The sequence below is a fragment of the Schistocerca nitens genome, chromosome 1 (assembly GCF_023898315.1).
Source record: "Schistocerca nitens isolate TAMUIC-IGC-003100 chromosome 1, iqSchNite1.1, whole genome shotgun sequence".
Taxonomy (NCBI): domain Eukaryota; kingdom Metazoa; phylum Arthropoda; class Insecta; order Orthoptera; family Acrididae; genus Schistocerca; species Schistocerca nitens.
In genome coordinates, this window is record NC_064614.1 from 433,961,014 (window position 1) to 433,982,325 (window position 21,312).

General features: G+C 44.9%; 1 protein-coding gene across 1 annotated transcript in view; it reads left to right on the forward strand.

Moving 5' to 3' along the window:
* Positions 1-11,248, forward strand: part of LOC126235931 (hatching enzyme 1.2-like) — a 136,137-nt gene extending 124,889 nt beyond the window's left edge. Inside the window, exon 12 of the mRNA XM_049944898.1 lies at positions 11,033-11,248. Coding sequence (XP_049800855.1) covers positions 11,033-11,160 — 128 coding nt within the window. The 3' untranslated portion in view covers positions 11,161-11,248. The remainder of the gene's footprint in view (positions 1-11,032) is intronic.
* Positions 11,249-21,312: the final 10,064 nt, after the last annotated feature.

Consider the following 21,312-nt stretch of genomic DNA (forward strand, 5'->3'; position numbering starts at 1 on the left):
TCGGATGCCATAGGACTCCTGAATCTTTGTTTGTTATAAAGTGTACGGTATTTCCTGTGCAAGGTGAGGGTGGCCTGAGTGCGTATAGACCTCATTGCAGGACGCGATGACGATGCGAGTTGTTTGGTAGGGCAGCAGGTATGTAGAACCAGATGTACGGCCGCCATAACGTCGTAGAAGCAAGGAGAACTCAACTGCACTTTTATTCATTATGAGCAGCACAGCAGCTGACGTGACGTCATGCTGCAGTGAGAGTCCAGCATCGCTGACTGGTCCCAGAGAGTAGTGCAGGGCCGTTGCAAGCTTGTCTAGCCGTTTGGCGCAAATGTATGGTCAGCTCAGGGAGAACTCAAGCACAGAATCTAACTGAGCAACCACAGCATAGGATGGAACCTTGTGTTAGCAAAGTGCGTGAACGCCGGTAGATGATGTGGCTAAGTAGTAAGGGTGCGCGTACGGACTCTGGTGCTCCAGGTCCGTGCCGTGAAGCTGGTTAAGTCAACCAGCAGATGGCTCCCACCTGGAAGGCAACCATTCGGCTCCTGGCAGCATCAGGCATTGGCGCGCCCCCTAATTTCACAACTAGCGGAGGCGCCGTCTAAGAGCATCAGGCTGGATGATGCAGATCGGGTCCACGACAGTCGTGGAGTAACTCTCGGAGTTGGCTGCGGACGATGACAGATACTGCATAGGCCGAGCGGGTGGTATTCATGATCGCTCGACCCCACTTTGTTCTCACAGGACATTGTTTTCGATCGCGTAGACCCCAGGAGCAGCGCAATGCCAGGAATGGTCAGGGCGCAATCCGGGCCACCACTGTGACGGCCTGAACCCTGTGTAAACAGTGTCCCAGCCCCGCCGGCAGCAACGAGGCCTCGAGGTGTGGTAGCTACTCTCGATTTAGCGACAGAGCGGAGACTCTCGCAATGTCAGTGCGGCCTCTCTGCAGCTTCTTCTTGCATCAGAACGTGACGACGTCTTTCTGGTTGTTTGGCCACAGGTTACAGACGCCAATTTCAAAGGAATTTGTTAAACATTAGGTATCACGAGCATGTTTGCATAACTCCTAACTACGCTGAGATGGCAGAACTCATGGGATAGCGATATGCACATATCCATATGGCGTGGGTATCGTGTACACAAGGTATAAAACGGCAGCACACTGGCGGAGCCGTCTATTGTACTCAGGTTACTCAAATGAAGAGACTTCTGACGTGGGTACGGCCGCACTACGGGAATTGACAGACTCTAAACGCGAAATGGTAGTTCGAGCTAGACGCATAGGACACTTCATTTCGGAAACCGTTAGGGAATTCAATATTCCGAAATCCATAGTGTCAAGTGTGTGCCAAGAATACCAAATGTCAGGCATTAGCTCTCACAACGGACAACGCATTGCCGACGGTCATTACTTAAAGACCGAGAGCAGCGGCTTTTGCATGGAGTTGTCAGTGCTAACAGACAAGCAAGTAAAATAACCGGAGCAATCAATGTGGGACGTATGACTAACGTATCCGTTAGGACATTGTGGCGAAATTTGCCGTTAACAGGCTATGATAGCAGACGACTGACACGAGTGCCTTTGTTAACTGTATGATACCACCTGCAGCGCCACTCCTGGCCTAGAACCATGTCGGTTGGACACTAGAAAACAGCCTGGTCAGATGAATCCCAATTTCAGTTGGTAAGAGCTGGTGGTAGAGTTCGAGTGTGACGCAGACCCCACGAAGCCATGGAGACAAGTCGAAAAAAAAAAGAATGGTTCAAATTGCTCTTAGCACTGTGGACTTAACATCTGAGGTCATCAGTCTCCCCTAGACTTAAAACTACTTAAACCTAACTAACCTAAGGACATCACACACATCCATGCCCGAGGAAGAATTCGAACCTGCGACCGTAGCAGCAGCGCGGTTCCGGACACAAGCGCCTTGAACCGCTCGGTTACAGCGGCCGGCTCACTTTCTTCATTTCTACTTTTCTCTCTATATATGTTTCCAGTCTTCCGCAGTTAATTCCATCACACATTCCTTCATGGCTTTTTCGCTTCACTGCAGTTCTTGTTCATTCTCGCACCTGGGTATTCGTAGTTTATTTTCCTTCTGCTCTGATAAGGCCTGCTACTTACTATTTGCATTGACTGCCTGCTTCTGCTACAACAACAACTACTACTATTATTATTATTATCATTATGAGATTGAATTATGTTACATTTTGGTCTCTTATTCTGACCTGCTTCGCTACAGGCTTGAGTAACGTATACTATCTTGGTGTCCTTTTCGAAACCATCCACAACCTCTGTTACCTCTACTGCTACAGTTATTTGGATCCATCTCATAGCATGCGTCCCGTCGTCATGAGTTCCGCCATTATGCTTAAAATTGTAGCCATAATTATCTACATCTCATATATCAGTTTTACCCACTGTCTTCAGAAAATCATCAATTTTCCTATTACACGGCACCGTGTAACATTGTTGGTAAGTGACAGTTTCTCCATCAAACTATCATATCGTTATTATCAAATGGTCAGTCCAAATACGTTCACCCTACCATTATATATTTCATGACTGCATACTGTAACGAGGTGCCTGTATAAACCCTCTTTTCGCAACATTCTCAGACCAAATTTTCTATACGAAATAGTTTGTAAGTTCTTTAAAAATTTTATATCTTCCTGGTGTGTTCGCACCTGAGTCAGCACTATCTCTCTTTAATGAAGCTCTAGCTTGTGTAGCTTATCCTTATATGACCAGCATAATTTAAATGAACCCGCCTCTTAGCACATTAATAAATGCTACAGTATATAAATTCCCCTCAGATCAATGTCTAAAAAGAGGGGTCGAAATGAAATTGACACAGAAAACATTTGATGCGCCTTAAGCAGGGAACCAAACTTACATGATGCGTCCCAGATGCAGATGATGTAAGCTCCTGTCTTAAGGTGCATGAAATATTTTCTGGGCCAGCTTTATTTTACCTTCTCTGTAAATTGCAAAAACGGTTTTCCCTCACCGCTATCATTTTTAGCCTCATTCTCAACCCTTTCCATTGCACGTTCTTCTCTAAAGTACCCACATGTCCGTGCAATCCTGAGATTACTTCTTCCAGCTTTCTCTTACCAGCTATTGGTGTGTTCGAGGATCAGATGAGCACAGATATCTTAAATCCCTGTTTTACTTTCTTGCGGAGAAGGAGGAGGAGATAAGTGTTCAGCAACCCGTCGACAACGAGGTCATTAGAGACGGAGCACGAGCTCGGATTAGAGAAAGATGGGGAAGAAAATCGGCCGTGCTCTTTCAAAGAAACCATCCTGTCATTTTCCTGAAGCGTTTTTTACTTTCTTGTACCTATCTGCCAAGTGTTCTAGCTTTTTATTCAAATATTCAATTTCTGTGTTACTGTTTCGCTTAACTCAGATTGCCTACTGCACAATTCCCCCTTTACTTCTCTAGTATTTTGATCCATCCCTTATTTGAATTTTAATAACACCTACTGGATCTGTTCATTCACCGAAGAGAATTTTGCTGCCTGTTGTCCAGATCTGTTTTTGAGACGTCAATGATTTCTAAGTATCTCTTTTAAAATTCTCCTATTATTCTTTTATATTTGTGTTTCGTTTTAAAACATGTAGCTAACTCATTAAATCGTTGAACCATATGAACTGACTTTCGCTTGCATTGTCGTCCCATGTGAATTGACTTTCTTTTGCATTGTCGTCCCATGTTTGACGTTTTATACTATAGATTTCATTTTCGTGTCTTCTACATTGAGAACCTGAAAGCTATTGTCTTGTTCCTTTTTGCTCCAGTTTTGATTACCATGTCTGATGTTTTTGAGTTCAAAATTTTACTCACATTTTTCCATAATTTTTGTAATTTTGCTTACAGTACTGCAATTTCAGGACTTCGGAGCAGTTGTTCGTACAGCTTTAGCACAGCGCAATTATTATGTGAAATGTCAGCGATCGTATGATTCTATGACTGTGTCCTGTCGCCCTACAGTAGCCATGTGTAGCGTAACAGATCCTTCAGTACGTAAGTGAAAATGTTGCATAATTTCTATATTAAGTTGTTGCCAAAAATGGATTATACCTGAAGTTCACGTAACGGAAGAGTGACCCTGTTAATGTCAAGCTAAACTGCCTCATTGGGAATATCTCGAGCTGTTACCACCACTTACGTGACAGAAACATAGGACACTGGACTTCAGTGACACATTTTTGATTCTGTTCCCACTGATAAACTAGCTACTGTGCGCAATTAAATGTTGTTGTGAGTGGTTGTGGCATGTACTATCATTGTTGTGCATCACAATCAAGACAAAGAATCTATATAAAGTTATCTCCTCCCAAATATTGATACAAAACATGTAAATAAAGGAAAAATAAAAGATAAATTAATATTCTGTGGTAAATATTGTTTTTGAGAAAGTACTTCGGTTAATTTACCTATTATTTTTCTTATACTTACATGTTTTGTATCAGTGTTTACGAGGAGATAATGCATTTATTTGTAACGCTTGTTCAAGACGTCGATTTGGCCAAGATGCAGCTATATCTCAGCAAAAACCCTCCGAACGAAAAACAAAAGGATTCTCGCCAGCATAAAACACTTAACTCACATGTTTGCAATCGTACAACAATGAATACACTAAATCAGGGCTTCCCAACGTGTGGTCCGCGGACCCCTTAGGGGTCCGCCGGCTCTTTCTAGGGGGTCCGTGGCCACCCTTCACGAAATCGTGTAAAATAATGAGTAAAATTATTGAATAAAATTGTGAAAATCAAATTCATCACTTTTTTCGTGTGAAAAAAATGTGTACTTTTACTTAAGGTCGTATTCCCAAGCCGACTTTGCGGTTCTTAAGTGAGAACGCATACACAGTTTAGTGCCGGAGAATGCGGCTTCTCTGATCGACTGTTTCGCAACAATACGGGGGTCGTTTGTGCGCCGGCTCACGGCCCTAGATGCGCTGAAACCTTTTACGCATGCGCGGAGCGAGCTTTGTCGACCAATCACAGCACTCGCTGGCACGTATGCGGCCCCAGGCATCGTTAAATGTTAAACTTGCTTTGTCAGTGCACTACCTATTTCAAAAGTCGATTTTTGACCTTCAAGTTGTTTTCATTCATTTCTAAACCAAAGACTATTGATACTTCGGGGGGGGGGGGGGGGGGAATGGGGGGCATTGGGAACTGACTAGGGGTCCGCCATGGATTTTCGACTGAAGAAGGGGTCCACCAGCTGAAAAGGTTGGGAAGCCCTGCACTAAATGGTACTCCGAGCGAATAATGGAATCTACGTAAGAGAAGTATAGCGGCCTAAAATATCATAATTTGCAGCGCAGACTGCTAGATGCAGTAAGTATGTTTCAGATGAATGTATTTTAGCCTTCAGTCTTGTAAGCAAGCTTTTAATATCTGATTATTCAGATGAATACTTGAACTATGGGAACAATAATGGCTCATGTTTTTTACTATCGTTTAGGATAAGTACACTTTTCACACAGAGACAAAATAATTAACTACAGTCACAATTTTCTGAGATTAAGGGTGCAATAGGAAATGTTCCAGCGCTTCTGATTTCGGCAATAATCGAATCCTCACTCGCTTGTTGTCCTGAACAAATATATAACGTATACGAGTCGCCCACGACGCAGCAGTATCTCAGCAAAACAAACAAAGCGATCAGAACAATGTGTTCTCCAGAAGCGGTATGAGCACGTTATGCGTACAGATTATCATCTCTATATTTCTCGCTGATGGATGCCCTGCACTCAATAACACGCCCACGCACATTTAAGGCTAGCGCTGAACCTCGCTTTCCTGTTGCATGCGTGTCTTTGTCTCACACAAAACAAACAGTAATATGAAATTACAGTGTCTTATTGCCACTCGCTAATATATGTGGTGTTCATGAAGTTTTTTACACAAAGTTTTACAATTTGTTTCGATACTCTCACGACAAACTAATGTATGTATCATAAAACAATTAATTACACAAATTTACAGGAGAGTAATTTTTTGTATTTCACATAGTCACACAAGCGGTTAACAGAGGACAACAGTGACTTGTCAGATATCGTACACGCGCAGATATTAAAGGCAACAAAACTATTATTTATAAGTGAAGCCTTAGTACTTGAATGTCAGGTTGTACTCACAGCAAACACTGCGAGTGCATGAAGTATGGCAGCACAAAAGGTGATGCACTTCATTGACTGGCGAGAAATAACAACAGAAATCCTGAAATACCTTAGTTGGCAGAAATTTTTAGGGAAACTCATAACATTTCGCAGTAAACTACTTAGAAAATGCCTAGAATTGATTAGTCTGGTGGATCCCACAACTTCTCTTCGGTTCTCTACATACCACTCTCCGAGGGGCTTTGAAAATTGTCCTATCAATAGCTCATCCAAAGGAATACCAATACCTGTACATCATTCCTGCAGCCGGCCGGTGTGGCCAAGCGGTTCTAGGCGCTTTAGTCTGGAACCGCGCGACCACTACGGTCGCAGGTTCGAATCCTGCCTAGGGCATGGATGTGTGTGATTGTCTTAGGTTAGTTAGGTTTAAGTAGTTCTAAGTTCTAGGGGATTCTAAGTTCTAGGGGACTAATGACCTCAGATGTTAAGTCCCGTAGTGCTCAAAGCCATTTGAGCCATCAGTCCTGCAACAACCCAACCAATAACTATAGAACAAAATCACCCGAAATCGAGGCGTCTACATCACAATCGACAACCATCTAATTCATCTAACTAAAACTCTAAAGGACCTTGGACTGACACTCGATGAAAAGCTATTGTGGAGCCACCGTCTATAAACCACCCAAAAGAAAAACGATGACTGACCAAATATAGGGACTAAATTCCTCTACGATCATACGTACCTACTAGATCATCATTCGGCCCAACTTCAGCTATGCTGATGACGCATGGATCTCCCCACCTGTCCCATGTTTTAGCACTTGCTTGGAATCATTGATCGTTATGCACTGCGTCTCACTTTATGTATCCATTTATCCTTCCCCACCAGTGTCCTGCACCAGGTTATAAAGTTCCAACACCCTAAATAAGTGTAACATCCTCTCCAGTCCTTTGCCTCATTTATATCTCCCATCAAAGGGCCCCCTCTTGCTGCAACTCTGCCACTGTCCCATCGACTCGACATCTCTGTATACTCTGTGTAATTTCCCACGGTAGTTTCGCTCTTCCCAAATGATGAAATCGTTCCTGTAATCTAACGATCATGTAAACTACAACCTGCACTATCTATTCCATTCCCGAATGAACATTTCAACCCACCCTTTCCCTGCATAACTGTAATCCTATACGAAACGTACCAGCTCTCGACTCTTCACAGGACTCATCCCACATCGTTTCTCATGTTACTTCCTCTCCAATCCCATTTGCATCCAAGTACCTCAGATAGCAAATGTTTACTAGAAGCTCACAGCAACATCATCCATAGAGACCTCTACCTCAAAATTTACAACCATGCGATTCATCTACGTCGGCATATGGACGGAAGCAGACAATTTCAGGTTTTCGCACTCAGGTAGTCGAGTAATTGTGACTTATTTAGTTTCATAACCAAAGAAAGGTATTTCACACACATATGTTGATCGAAATATTGCAGCATTTTTGCAATATCGTTATGGAGAGGTGTAAAGTCTTCCTGAGGAAAGAAATGTAGACGTCCTAGACAGTTTCAACGTTAAAGATATCAGTCCTTAAAATGGAAACTACCTTGCAGATCAGTCAGTTACATATGCACACGAACAGGACGCTTTCAGCTGAAACGGCCAACGGTCCCTGAAACAGAATGAAATCATATGTAAGATTTTGCACTGTCCTCAAAACGTGTAGGAAAATATCCTTGTAATTATTTCAACGCCACGACGAATTCTTAAAACCTCGCTATTTCTTTAACGTCAGTGAGATTTTTCAAAATGTGTCTCTTCTATAAGGCAATTTTCTTTTTAAATGCACCCCCATCAAATCAGAAAGAAGTTACCTTGCAGTGGCGTACTATGGGCAGGATGCCGTCAAGTCCGTTTAAAATGCGAAGCCTGCAATCTATTCAGAATGTTCCAATTTTCGTCACTGCATGCCTTTTTCCTTCGTAAATTCAACAACAGCGAGTTTTAAATCTGATCTGACTGAATACTTTTGCAGCTTCTTTCCGCCAGTTCTTCATTATGGATAACTGCATCATCTGCGATAATTCTGAAGTTCCTGTTAATATTGTCCGCAATGTCAATAATAAGGAACATGAACTGCAAGGGTCCAACTACATTTTCCAGGGGTATAACCGAAGTTACCTCCACATCTGCCGATGAGTCTCCAACCATGATAAGTTCCTGCGTCCTACCTACCAAAAATCTTCAAACCAATCACAAATTTCGCTTAATAACCTATGTGGTTGTACTTTTGATAATAAGCGAAGGTGTGGTAATGAGTTAAGTGCTTTTCGAAAATCGAGAAATTATGATTCAAGGGTTTCCGGATGTAATGTGTCGGGCCTTGTGACCTAGCGGTCCGGCACGGTAGCTCAGTGTATTCGGTCAGAGGGTTGGCGCTCCCTGTAATAAAAGAAAGGATGAGTGCAGTCTTTAACGATGGAGTTGAAGGGGTGTCTTGTGACTTCTACCCCTGCCAAATGACGCGAAAAATGACGAACAAAGTAAAGGAAAAAAAGGAGTAAGGGCTTGACTGTAAACTAAGCGGTCGCGGGATCGAATCTCTGTTGGACCTAAGATTTTTCAGTCTGCGTTTTAATCTAGCATTCACCTCTCAAGTACGTGAGAAGACGCCAGAAACGGCACGTCGTTCTGATTCTACGTTGAACTGTAGGTCCCCTTTCCGCTGTTGGATAACTGGAGTTTGTTAGGGACACGCAAGTCGCCGTAGTGGCGAAACTTCTAAAGAAACAGACACTTTTACATAACAGATGTGAAACAAAAGATAGCGCTATAGATAGAAAAATACTAAATGAAAATCGTTTGGCTGTCAAGAGAATAATGGACGAAATCTTGAGTGACTACCATAGCCGAATGTTGTCGAAAGGTCTTTCACACACACAGTTCGGCTGTACTCTAGCCCTACCTCTCGTCACTGACACACACCTTCAGTGTGTGAGTTTATTTGACCATGTGACAAGACAACTGGCAAGGCTGAAATAATGCACACACATTTATTGCGTAACATAAAAGCCACTGGTCCTTATAGCCCAAAAAATATTGAAAGAAACCTTGAATGGCTTTCATCGTCAAGTGTTGCGTGCTGTTGGTCATGTTAAATATCATTTAGTACGAGAAATATTCTATTTAGTCCTTAAAATCAATGCACATTTAAGGGCAGTATACACAACTAAGTATTCCAGGGGTAATCTTACAAACATCGAACTCTAGCGCCTCCGGTCGTATGGCGATCCCCTCTAGTTTATTATGCAGCTGACGGACTTCAGTGTTCTGCCCTTGCGGCAACTGCAGGGTATACAGTTTTCATGTACTGGTATATCTGGACATCCAGGTGATGTTAGGCATTTCGTTAATCTGTTCTTCTGGTTTCCTGGGTTTCCATTACAAACAGGTATCTTATTATATGATGTTCACTCACGTTTCTGATTTGTTCCTTATTGGTAAGTTGTGTTAAATACATCGTAGCTAAAGATAGAGGAATAATTAGGGGATTTGTATTTGTAGGGTATAATAGTTAAATTAATGTTAAGTATACAATAAGGGAAGGAAGCCTGGAATGTGGAGGGGATAAGGTGTTCGCCTATAGTACAATACACTTCAGGGCCCGCATCTCGTGGTCGTGCGGTGGCGTTCTCGCTTCCCACGCCCGGGTTCCCGGGTTCGATTCCCGGCGGGGTCAGGGATTTTCTCTGCCTCGTGATGGCTGGGTGTTGTGTGCTGTCCTTAGGTTAGTTAGGTTTAAGTAGTTCTAAGTTGTAGGGGACTTATAACCACAGCAGTTGAGTCCCATAGTGCTCAGAGCCATTTGAACCATTTTTACACTTCAGGGTTGATCGTTACATCATGAGGGTGGACCTCAAACGTAGTAACCCCTTCAGAGTCCCAGAAGACGATCGCCATTATTTTACCGACATAGGTTGCGGCTTTGAATCTTTTTTTTGGAGCAGAGGTGACTGGCGCCTCTCCATGGGTTGCTGTTTTGTTTCCAGTTCGGAGTGATGAACGCATGTTTCATCGCTTGTGATGATGTTCGACGAAAAATAGTCACCATAAGCGTCGTAATGCGCGAGCAATTCCGCGCAGATGGTCCCGCGTTGCTCTTTACGATCTATTGTTAGATGGCGAGGAATCCAGATGGCACACACCTTTGTGTACCCCAACTGGTGGGCGAGTGTGTCAGGTCTACCAACAGAGATGTCTAGTTGAGCAGCGACGTGTGTGATTGTGGTCCATCGATCACCTCGACTGAGAGTGTCCGCACGTTCCAAAATTGCAGGAAGCACAGTTCTGTGTGGCCAGTCGGCACGCGGAACATTTGATAGGTTTGCCATGATAACAGACGCCTCGCCAAACGACTCACTGTGCTTTTGTTCAATGCCAGCTCTTCCTAGACATTCTGCAAACGACTATGAATATCTGCGATGCTCTGATTTTCCGCCGAAAGAAACTCAGTGATAACTCTCTGCTTGAAACTCAGCTCCGTTACAGACGTCATTGCGATGGCTACGTTTAGCGCCGCTAGCTGTTGGAACTTAATGAAAAAATAAGGGCTGAAGCGGGCGTATTCCACCATGTCCCATAACAAATTCCGCACTTTTTCAATCGAAACTGGCCGAGAAAAAAAATTCCATTACTTGTTGAACGAACCTCGTATAAAAAATAGTAGACCTTATGCTAATAAGTTTCAGTCCTTATAAAATGTTAGTTGTTAGGAGTTTTTATGATTTTTCTGACAAAACAGACTGCTGAGTGACATCTGCAGCTGCGGCTCGTAAGAGACGCTGTCGAGTCGTGTCGAGTTGCAGTGTCGAGTCGTGTCGTGTCGTGTTGCAGGCGTGGCGGCGGATCGGGCGTGCGTCGACGAGAACGAGCACTGCGAGCGGTGGGCGCGGCTGGGCGAGTGCGCGACCTCCGCAGACTTCATGGCCGCCTTCTGCCCCGCCGCCTGCGGCACCTGCTAGCTCCCGCCTGCGTCCACCACGAACAGGACGCTCTGTACATAGCCAGCTGCCGCGCTACTACTGCAAAAATAAATTATTTGTTAACAAATTGGTAAAGAATGTATTTGATCTGCTGCTTTCCTCTCCAGTCCCACAGGTACGGCACTCAGGTGTCCCTATGACTCGAGTGAATGACTGTATGACCGAGATTACAGAGTATACATTTGTGGCGCAGGATTCCAGTGGGTGTGGAGTTCGTCTGGTTGTTGTACAAGCATGGGCTTTGAAAGAAGTACTTTGATTTATTAACACAGAACTTACAATGCCACAGTGCATGCGTAAGCAAACGCAGCAAGCACTTATGTTCAATATACCAAATTAATCAACTTCCGATATAACAATATAAATTTGATAAAATGTAATTACTCACTGACAGGATTAGAGAATTAAAACTGCAATGGAACTCCAAAGGTCATACAGTATAAAACTTACCCCAAGATAGAGGTATACACAAAAAGTATTCCTTTGCCCCACTTAAAGTAGCTCTGCAGAGGGGAAACTGATAATTCTGCAACACTAGGTCACCAGATATTACAACAACATCGAGCTACAACCAACAGCTTAGTTAAACATCAGACGCACCGGCATACGCGAACAATACATTCTACACTGACACACAAACTGACATTTACTTCAAGACACAAAGGAATTAATGATATATAGCTGTCGGTGGGCCTTGATTAACATCAATGAGGACAGTTGAAAATTTGTGCCGGACTGTAATTCGAACCCGTGCCTCCTGTTGACTGGCCAGGTCCTCTGACCACTAAGCCGTCCAGGCACAGTGGTCATCGCAACTGCGCGGACTACCCGAGCACGCCTCCCTTCACACCCGAATTCTCAACTTATCCAAAGACTACTGACGTAATGTCTCTGCCCATAATCCTCATTACTCGCGGCGTTTCGCCGATTCCAGTAAGAGTTCGAACGTGGTGTTTATCTGCACTGAAGCTATCATTGGCCAGCCTCGTCTTAATTGTGTATGTGATGTCTGTTCTTTCGCACCTATTGGAAAGGACTGTTCTCTTTTAGTCTTTTACTTAGGTACAACAACAGACCAAACGTTATTCATGAATTGGCATGAACATAGCACATTATTTCAAATTTATAACTAAGCATTATGGTGCTTAATGGAAAAAATATACATATAATATCTAAACAGAAGAAAAATAATTTTAAAAAAGAAATATGTACATACACCATTTGCCCATCTGGTACACAGATATATGTTCACCTGGAATCCAGAAGGTCTACTACACTATGCTCACTGCTCTATCACAAATGCTGTAATTTATAATTCTGAACTACACTACTTTACAACATTACACTAAACTACACTACACTAGACAGCACTACACAGCACTACTCTACACTACTGTTGTAGGTATCAGAACCAAGATACATTTCTCATTTGTCTGGATTGTTAGCACTAGCACGCTGAGGTACAGTTCAAGATTCACACACTGGACTCGCATTCGGGAGGACGACGCTTCAGTCCCGCGTCCGGCCATCCTGATTTAGGTTTTCCGTGATTTCCCTTAATCCCTCCAGGCAAATGCCGGAATGGTTCCTTTGAAAGGGCACGGCCGACTTCCTTCCCCATCCTTGCCTAATCCGATGAGACCGATGATCTCGCTGTCTGGTCTCCTCCCCCAAACCACCCTAAACCCCAACGCAACCCACAATTCACAGGGGCTGCGCTGCTGTGCCACGCAAGGTGTAGAGATGGGAAGATGACTGTCACTAACGACCAGTCAACTATAAAGGTACGTAACCTGCCAACAGCCTCACTGAACCAAATCACTAGAATACAATTGGATCACACCAAGACCTCGAAACACAATTGTAGTACAATCAGAGCTCACCACGGCGTCGCCATGCCTTTTCGATTCGAGTACAGTTTTAAGAGGCACTGTTCTACCAATTCAACCACATAACGACTTCCGTGTGTTTTGATAATTCAACTCTCGAACAGACACTGATGCGAGCACAAATGCGTTTACCATCACCACGCAACGGCACAAGTCACTCTTATGCCCTGCTTGCCAATCGTCATAACAGAAACTCTCTTCGACGATTCCTCTGGATGTACACCCTCTGCTGCTGCAGCTCAACGAACCCTTCCGTTACAGACGTCCACACCCCCAGTCAGCCGTTCTCAGTCCTGCTGCTCTGCTGCCTCCACTTCAGCACAGTTCGATGTGTCCAGGGTGCACACACTTTAGGCGGCGTTCCCCAACTGTCACTTGGTACCGCGACCGCTTCACCCCATGGCTACAGCAGCCACATGTCCTCCGACATCACGGAGCCACGCCCTCTCCGAGTGCTCCATGGGGCAACCAGGCTAATGCAAAACATGCCTGGCAGTGCACCGCGCCAGAAGGTGCACCCTGCGTGGCTTCAGGGTCGAACCCAGTCGCTGCTCGCGCCGGATAAGCGCCGGCAACAAGCTGAAGTGGATTACAGGGTCGGCGGGAATTCAAACGTGCCGTGGAATGGCTGTTACATGACAGAAGAGTGATGTTACGTTTGTTTTCTGTAAGCATTTATGGAAACTGAACAGAGACAACTTATCAATGCCTAATGGTCTATAATAGCAGCAACGGAGATATTTGGAAATTTGTGGTAAGGTGTTATGGGACCAAACTGCTGAGGTCATCGGTTCCTAAGCTTACACACTACTTAATATAACTTAAACTAACTTAAGCTAAGGACGACACACACACCCATGCCCGAGGGAGGATTCTAACCTATGACGGGGAAGCCATGCGGACTTTGACAACAACGGAGATAAAAACATTGATTTCCCCATGTGGCATACAAATTAGCACCAGCACTTAGACACTCTTAGGAACACTGCTTAGAGTCTGATATACTCCAAGCCATTGGCACATAGTCCAATGAAGATAGCCTTTAGCTGCATAAAATAAACCTGTCCACAATAAGAGTCAAAGTTCTCAAAGAACTTAGTGAAAAACTGGACGTGAAGCTAACGAAGCTTTGCCGTCATGTGCTGACGACATATTTTTTATTTATGACAATTATTTTTAAGAAACTGAGGGAGTGGTTTTCGGGAGCCCATTATCCTCCATAGTCACAAATTTAGTTCTACAAGATTTTGAAGACACAGCACTGAGGACTGCAGTTTAAAACTTACCTGTTTGTGAACGTAAGTTGACAATACCTTGATGGTATGATCACATTGATTAGACGCTCTGAACTGTTTGCTGGATAATTTTAATTACATTTATCCATGCATCTAGTTCACTATGGTGGTTAAAATGAATAGAAAGCTTCCATTCCTAGACACACTAGTTTACAGAAAGGACGATAAGACTGTGGGATACAGTCTTTGTAGAAAACGTTGCGCGCGGACCCGTATCTGCATGCAACAATTTGCTATCCCAAACTTCCATATGTTGTCAACCATGTGTCTCCAACTTGTACATCCATTATGTATATTCCCGTACAGGGGAGACATATTAGATGAAAGTCGCTTGCCCGGTGTCGGCGGATAAATACAGTATTGCAGTGCCTGTGTTATTTTCAATTATGATGCGAAGTTCCTTCGACATGCATGTCCCCTCTGTATGGGAATCTACATGATGGATGTACGAGTACAGGTTGTAGACACACGGTTGACGACGTATGGAAGTTTGGCGGTGGTCATGAGTCGTGCTCAGGTAGCCAAATGGTAAGAGGACTGCTTGCGATAAGCGGGGAATCCGGGTTAGAGTCCCAGACTGGCACAAATTTAATTGTCGTCATTCCATTATAAAACTAATGGTTGTCCATATTCGCAACTACGAACACATGTAATGAATTTTATAACGGCTATAGTTCCAGCAGTGCCTATTCCTTCTGACATACACACATGTGTTAAGGAACTTCCCATCGTCCTCCCGAATAACACAGGCACTGCAATATCGTACACACAAGTAGATTTTCGACATTAACAACGCACAGCAAAACGCACAAATGTTACGTGTAAATATAGAATGAAAACGTTAGGACGGCCGGGGTGGCCGAGCGGTTCTAGGCGCTACAGTCTGAAGCCGAGCGACCGCTACGGTCGTAGGTTCGAATCCTGCCTCGGGCATGGATGTTTGTGATGTCCTTAGGTTGGTTAGGTTTAAGTAGTTCTACCTTCTATGGGACAGATGACCTCAGAAGTTAAGTGCCATAGTGCTCAGAGCCATTTGAAAACGTTAGTTTTATTTTTCGTGCGGGAGGTTGCAAACCCCAAGATAGTCATCATCTGACTGATAATCTCTCGTCACGACCACAGTCTTCGGCAACTTCGCTGCTGCTATCCTCATCGTCTGATTAAGAAATTACAGTATTTTGTATGGACTCTCCCCTTACAGCTTCTTCTATGTTCAACCTTGTAATCTCTATCCACACATGGTTTACAACGTTCTTCTCAATGTCTGACGTTATTCGTTTGACAGCCTCATTTACCAGCCCCTCTGCATTTCGCAACGTAAAGGTTTTATTTCACTCAGCAACATCTGTTCTTATTTGAGCGCAGACAAGTTGGATGGCGTCCCAATGGCAGAGGTACGGTGAAAGACGTGTAACTTTGTGGCTATGGTTCTCTTCTAACGTATCAATTAAATACTGCGTCTTCTCTGGATTGTATCGTTTCACTAGTTCCAGAAGTTGCATTTTTCGCATATTCTGTTCAAAGTCTGTTTTATTGCCTTTCGACCAGCTGACTATTTCGTTTCTCCTTGCTGCAGCCTTGCTGCTTTATTTCATTGTGCAGAATGGCACGGCGTGTTATCCATCACGCAAAAACTACCAGAACTGACATTTTGTAGCAAACGAGTAACGAACCAGTCTTTAAATGTATCTGCATTCATTTTCTCGTGGCAATCGATAGTTTTTTTTTTTTTTTTTTTTTTTGACTGGAACATTATCATAGAACCGGGCACGTTCATAGAGCCATCATGAACAATGATTAGTCTCCCTCCCCCTCAGAGTTAGCACACTATTGTTACGTGGCGCTTATAGTCTGTCCACGCGACGGATTGTGCATAACGCACGTTGAAATACGTTTCATCAATCCATATTACGAGGTGCATTCAAGTTCTAAGGCCTCCGATTTTTTTTTCTAATTAACTACTCACCCGAAATCGATGAAACTGGCGTTACTTCTCGACGTAATCGCCCTGCAGACGTACACATTTTTCACAACGCTGACGCCATGATTCCATGGCAGCGGCGAAGGCTTCTTTAGGAGTCTGTTTTGATCACTGGAAAATCGCTGAGGCAATAGCAGCACGGCTGGTGAATGTGCGGCCACGGAGAGTGTCTTTCATTGTTGGAAAAAGCCAAAAGTCACTAGGAGCCAGGTCAGGTGAGTAGGGAGCATGAGGAATCACTTCGAAGTTGTTATCACGAAGAAACTGTTGCGTAACGTTAGCTCGATGTGCGGGTGCGTTGTCTTGGTGAAACAGCACACGCGCAGCCCTTCCTGGACGTTTTTGTTGCAGTGCTGGAAGGAATTTGTTCTTCAAACCATTTTCGTAGGATGCGCCTGTTACCATTGTGCTCTTTGGAACGCAATGGGTAAGGATTACGCCCTCGCTGTCCCAGAACATGGACACCATCATTTTTTCAGCACTGGCGGTTACCCGAAATTTTTTTGGTGGCGGTGAATCTGTGTGCTTCCATTGAGCTGACTGGCGCTTTGTTTCTGGATTGAAAAATGGCATCCACGTCTCATCCATTGTCACAACCGACGAAAAGAAAGTCCCATTCATGCTGTCGTTGTGCGTCAACATTGCTTGGCAACATGCCACACGGGCAGCCATGTGGTCGTCCGTCAGCATTCGTGGCACCCACCTGGATGACACTTTTCGCATTTTCAGGTCGTCATGCAGGATTGTGTGCACAGAACCCACAGAAATGCCAACTCTGGAGGCGATCTGTTCAACAGTCATTCGGCTATCCCCCATAACAGTTTTCTCCACTTTCTCGATTATGTCGTCAGACCGGCTTGTGCGAGCCCGAGGTTGTTTCGGTTTGTTGTCACACGATGTTCTGCCTTCATTAAACTGTCGCACCCACGAACGCACTTTCGACACATCCATAACTCCATCACCACATGTCTCTTTCAACTGTCGATGAATTTCAATTGGTTTCACACCACGCAAATTCAGAAAACGAATGATTGCACGCTGTTCAAGTAAGGAAAACGTCGCAATTTTAAGTATTTAAAACAGTTCTCATTCTCGCCGCTGGCGGTAAAATTCCATCTGCCGTACGGTGCTGCCATCTCTGGGACGTATTGACAATGAACGAGGCCTCATTTTAAAACAATGCGCATGTTTCTATCTCTTTCCAGTCCGGAGAAAAAAAATCGGAGGCCTTAGAACTTGAATGCACCTCGTAAATTCTCCGGATTCATTGCTAGCAACTCATGTAGGAAACGACACATTCATGCCACAATGTCTCCGTGTTCCATTAGTACCTTTCTTCCTGAGAACTTTTTCCATCGGAAGCAAGTTTTTTTTTTTAAAAAAGCGGAGAGACTTCTCGATATGCCTGTGAACACATTACTGTCCAACAACGATGCCATCTACTTTTTAAATGTCATGTACTGCTTCTTGCTGTAGTACGCGTATATATGTTGCCTGATAGCACTTTTGTCAAAGTTGTCTGTTTCAGTCACATAACATGATTTCTTTCTTGGCATTCCAGTCGCCACAATAACAGGGCTGCCAGTTGAACTGGCAGCCTCTTTATCAGTTGTGACTCTCTTCACTGTCACTGTAGAGTTGTTCAGTGCTCCTACCATCCTGTTAGTCTCTTTGCTCATTGTTATCAAAGGTCCACTATTGTCCCCTTCCCCTTTAAAGTAAACAACAAGCAATCTACACTCCTGGAAATTGAAATAAGAACACCGTGAATTCATTGTCCCAGGAAGGGGAAACTTTATTGACACATTCCTGGGGTCAGATACATCACATGATCACACTGACAGAACCACAGGCACATAGACACAGGCAACAGAGCATGCACAATGTCGGTACTAGTACAGTGTATATCCACCTTTCGCAGTAATGCAGGCTGCTATTCTCCCATGGAGACGATCGTAGAGATGCTGGATGTAGTCCTGTGGAACGGTTTGCCATGCCATTTCCACCTGGCGCCACAGTTGGACCAGCGTTCGTGCTGGACGTGCAGACCGCGTGAGACGACGCTTCATCCAGTCCCAAACATGCTCAATGGGGGACAGATCCGGAGATCTTGCTGGCCAGGGTAGTTGACTTACACCTTCTAGAGCACGTTGGGTGGCACGGGATACATGCGGACGTGCATTGTCCTGTTGGAACAGCAAGTTCCCTTGCCGGTCTAGGAATGGTAGAACGATGGGTTCGATGACGGTTTGGATGTACCGTGCACTATTCAGTGTCCCCTCGACGATCACCAGTGGTGTACGGCCAGTGTAGGAGATCGCTCCCCACACCATGATGCCGGGTGTTGGCCCTGTGTGCCTCGGTCGTATGCAGTCCTGATTGTGGCGCTCACCTGCACGGCGCCAAACACGCATACGACCATCATTGGCACCAAGGCAGAAGCGACTCTCATCGCTGAAGACGACACGTCTCCATTCGTCCCTCCATTCACGCCTGTCGCGACACCACTGGAGGCGGGCTGCACGATGTTGGGGCGTGAGCGGAAGACGGCCTAACGGTGTGCGGGACCGTAGCCCAGCTTCATGGAGACGGTTGCGAATGGTCCTCGCCGATACCCCAGGAGCAACAGTGTCCCTAATTTGCTGGGAAGTGGCGGTGCGGTCCACTACGGCACTGCGTAGGATCCTACGGTCTTGGCGTGCATCCGTGCGTCGCTGCGGTCCGGTCCCAGGTCGACGGGCACGTGCACCTTCCGCCGACCACTGGCGACAACATCGATGTACTGTGGAGACCTCACGCCCCACGTGTTGAGCAATTCGGCGGTACGTCCACCCGGCCTCCCGCATGCCCACTATACGCCCTCGCTCACAGTCCGTCAACTGCACATACGGTTCACGTCCACGCTTGTCGCGGCATGCTACCAGTGTTAAAGACTGCGATGGAGCTCCGTATGCCACGGCAAACTGGCTGACACTGACGGCGGCGGTGCACAAATGCTGCGCAGCTAGCGCCATTCGACGGCCAACACCGCGGTTCCTGGTGGTCCGCTGTGCCGTGCGTGTGATCATTGCTTGTACAGCCCTCTCGCAGTGTCCGGAGCAAGTATGGTGGGTCTGACACACCGGTGTCAATGTGTTCTTTTTTCCATTTCCAGGAGTGTATATAAATTCCCATGCTTGAGATTTCAGGCTGCTCCCACGCTTCAGTTACCGAGCTATCTCTCTCGGACACCTCCACGGAACATCTGCCAGCACTTACGCAGTCACTGCCATCAGAGTACGTAGCTTTAGTGTCCGTTATTGAAGCACAGTAGAGGAAGAGGTGTAGATCCCAAGCCAAGTAACACTGGTGCCAGTTGCAGTCCAGAAGCGAAGATGGAGCGATGTGTACAGCAAGGTATGAGTTCAGAGAGCAGCAAGAGTAGCGTTCGTAGCATGCAATGAACCCCACCCCTCTCTCCTCTTTTACTGCGAACAGAGCCAACAGCAAACCCGCTTGCTACGTGGCTCCGAGAGAGTGACGTGGGTCAGACTTTACCAAGTTGTAGGCAGCAAAAGCTCGCTAGCCTCACTGAACGGCGTGGCATGGCCCGGACGCGTTGCGTCACCCGCTGCGTCATTCGAGTCCGATATCTCATCGGTGATGAGCAATTCCACTCTGTCTCGTTTCCTGCTGCCGGCCAGATGCTGCCACTCAAAATTTCTTTCACCATCATGCATCACAATGTTTAATTTTACTATTCTGTTAATACGACTCGTAACAAACTGTAAAAAGAAAGTTTAGGAAACGATATCCCGTCGGCCATGGTGTCGTTAGCTACGGAGCACAAATTCCAATTGGGGAAGGATAGGGAAAAAAATCGGTCGTGCCGTTTCAAAGGAACCATCCCGGCTTTCATATTAATAGATTTACGGAATTCCGCGAAAAACCTGGATCTGGATGACAGGTTGAAGATTTAGCACCTCACCACCCTCTTCTGTTGATAAGAAGAGGCCGAACGTAAGCTCTCGTTTTTTCTCTTCTTTCCGAACGATATGGCGCTTGAGATAAGAGTCATTACTCACTTTCAAAAGTATCGTCTTCCGAATTCTTATCCAGAATTCACTATTTCAGTCATATGTACTCCAATAATCTGCTTCACGCATACACTGGGATGGTTCCGTCAGAATGGACAGCCGACTTCCTACGCTCTCCTTCCAACTACACCAAAGCTCTACTTGCAGCGATCGCAATTTTGATTGTAACACAACGCTGCTGATTCGCGTTTACGTTCACGAGAAGTCGCAGAAACCGACGGTACTGTAATCAAATGCAACGCGTAGATTCACAAAGAAAATCATTCTGCGCTTAGGTTCATTGAGAGAGAGATTGTTGTTAATAGTATTGAAAACACGCACTTTAGAAATTGAGAAGCAATGCCGTAAGAATAACTGCAATCTTGGTGAAGAAATCAGTCGATTAGTGAAATAAAAAAAACCATTATGTTAGTAAGTCTTTTAATCTTATACTGGGTGATTCAGGTGCCCCTAGCCCTGAGTTTTATGCAACCTGAAAAGCCTTCAAATACCATGGGCAATATTTTCATATTCTCTCGCTCGCTACGCGATAGCTATTAGTCCTACAGTAAAAAGAACAAATCAATTTTGAAGGAAATTCAATGTAGTTATATTTTGTACTGGGATGCGCTTCCTCTAGAGACCGTATGTTTCTAATTATTAAAAAAATTAATACGTGGCAATCCTGCTGTTCAAATACATTATATGCTTGTAAAAACGGCGGTAACACGATTTCCTCAATGCAGGTGCTCCATCTACGAAAAGCATGCAGATGGTATCTCGATTCCGACCTTGATGAGAAATCCAATACTTGTCCAGGCCGGCCGTCACGAAACGGCTGTACAAATGACACTATCGCCCCGAGGCGTGATTCATCTCTGCATTCGGTATTTTCGCTGACTTTCTTCGTC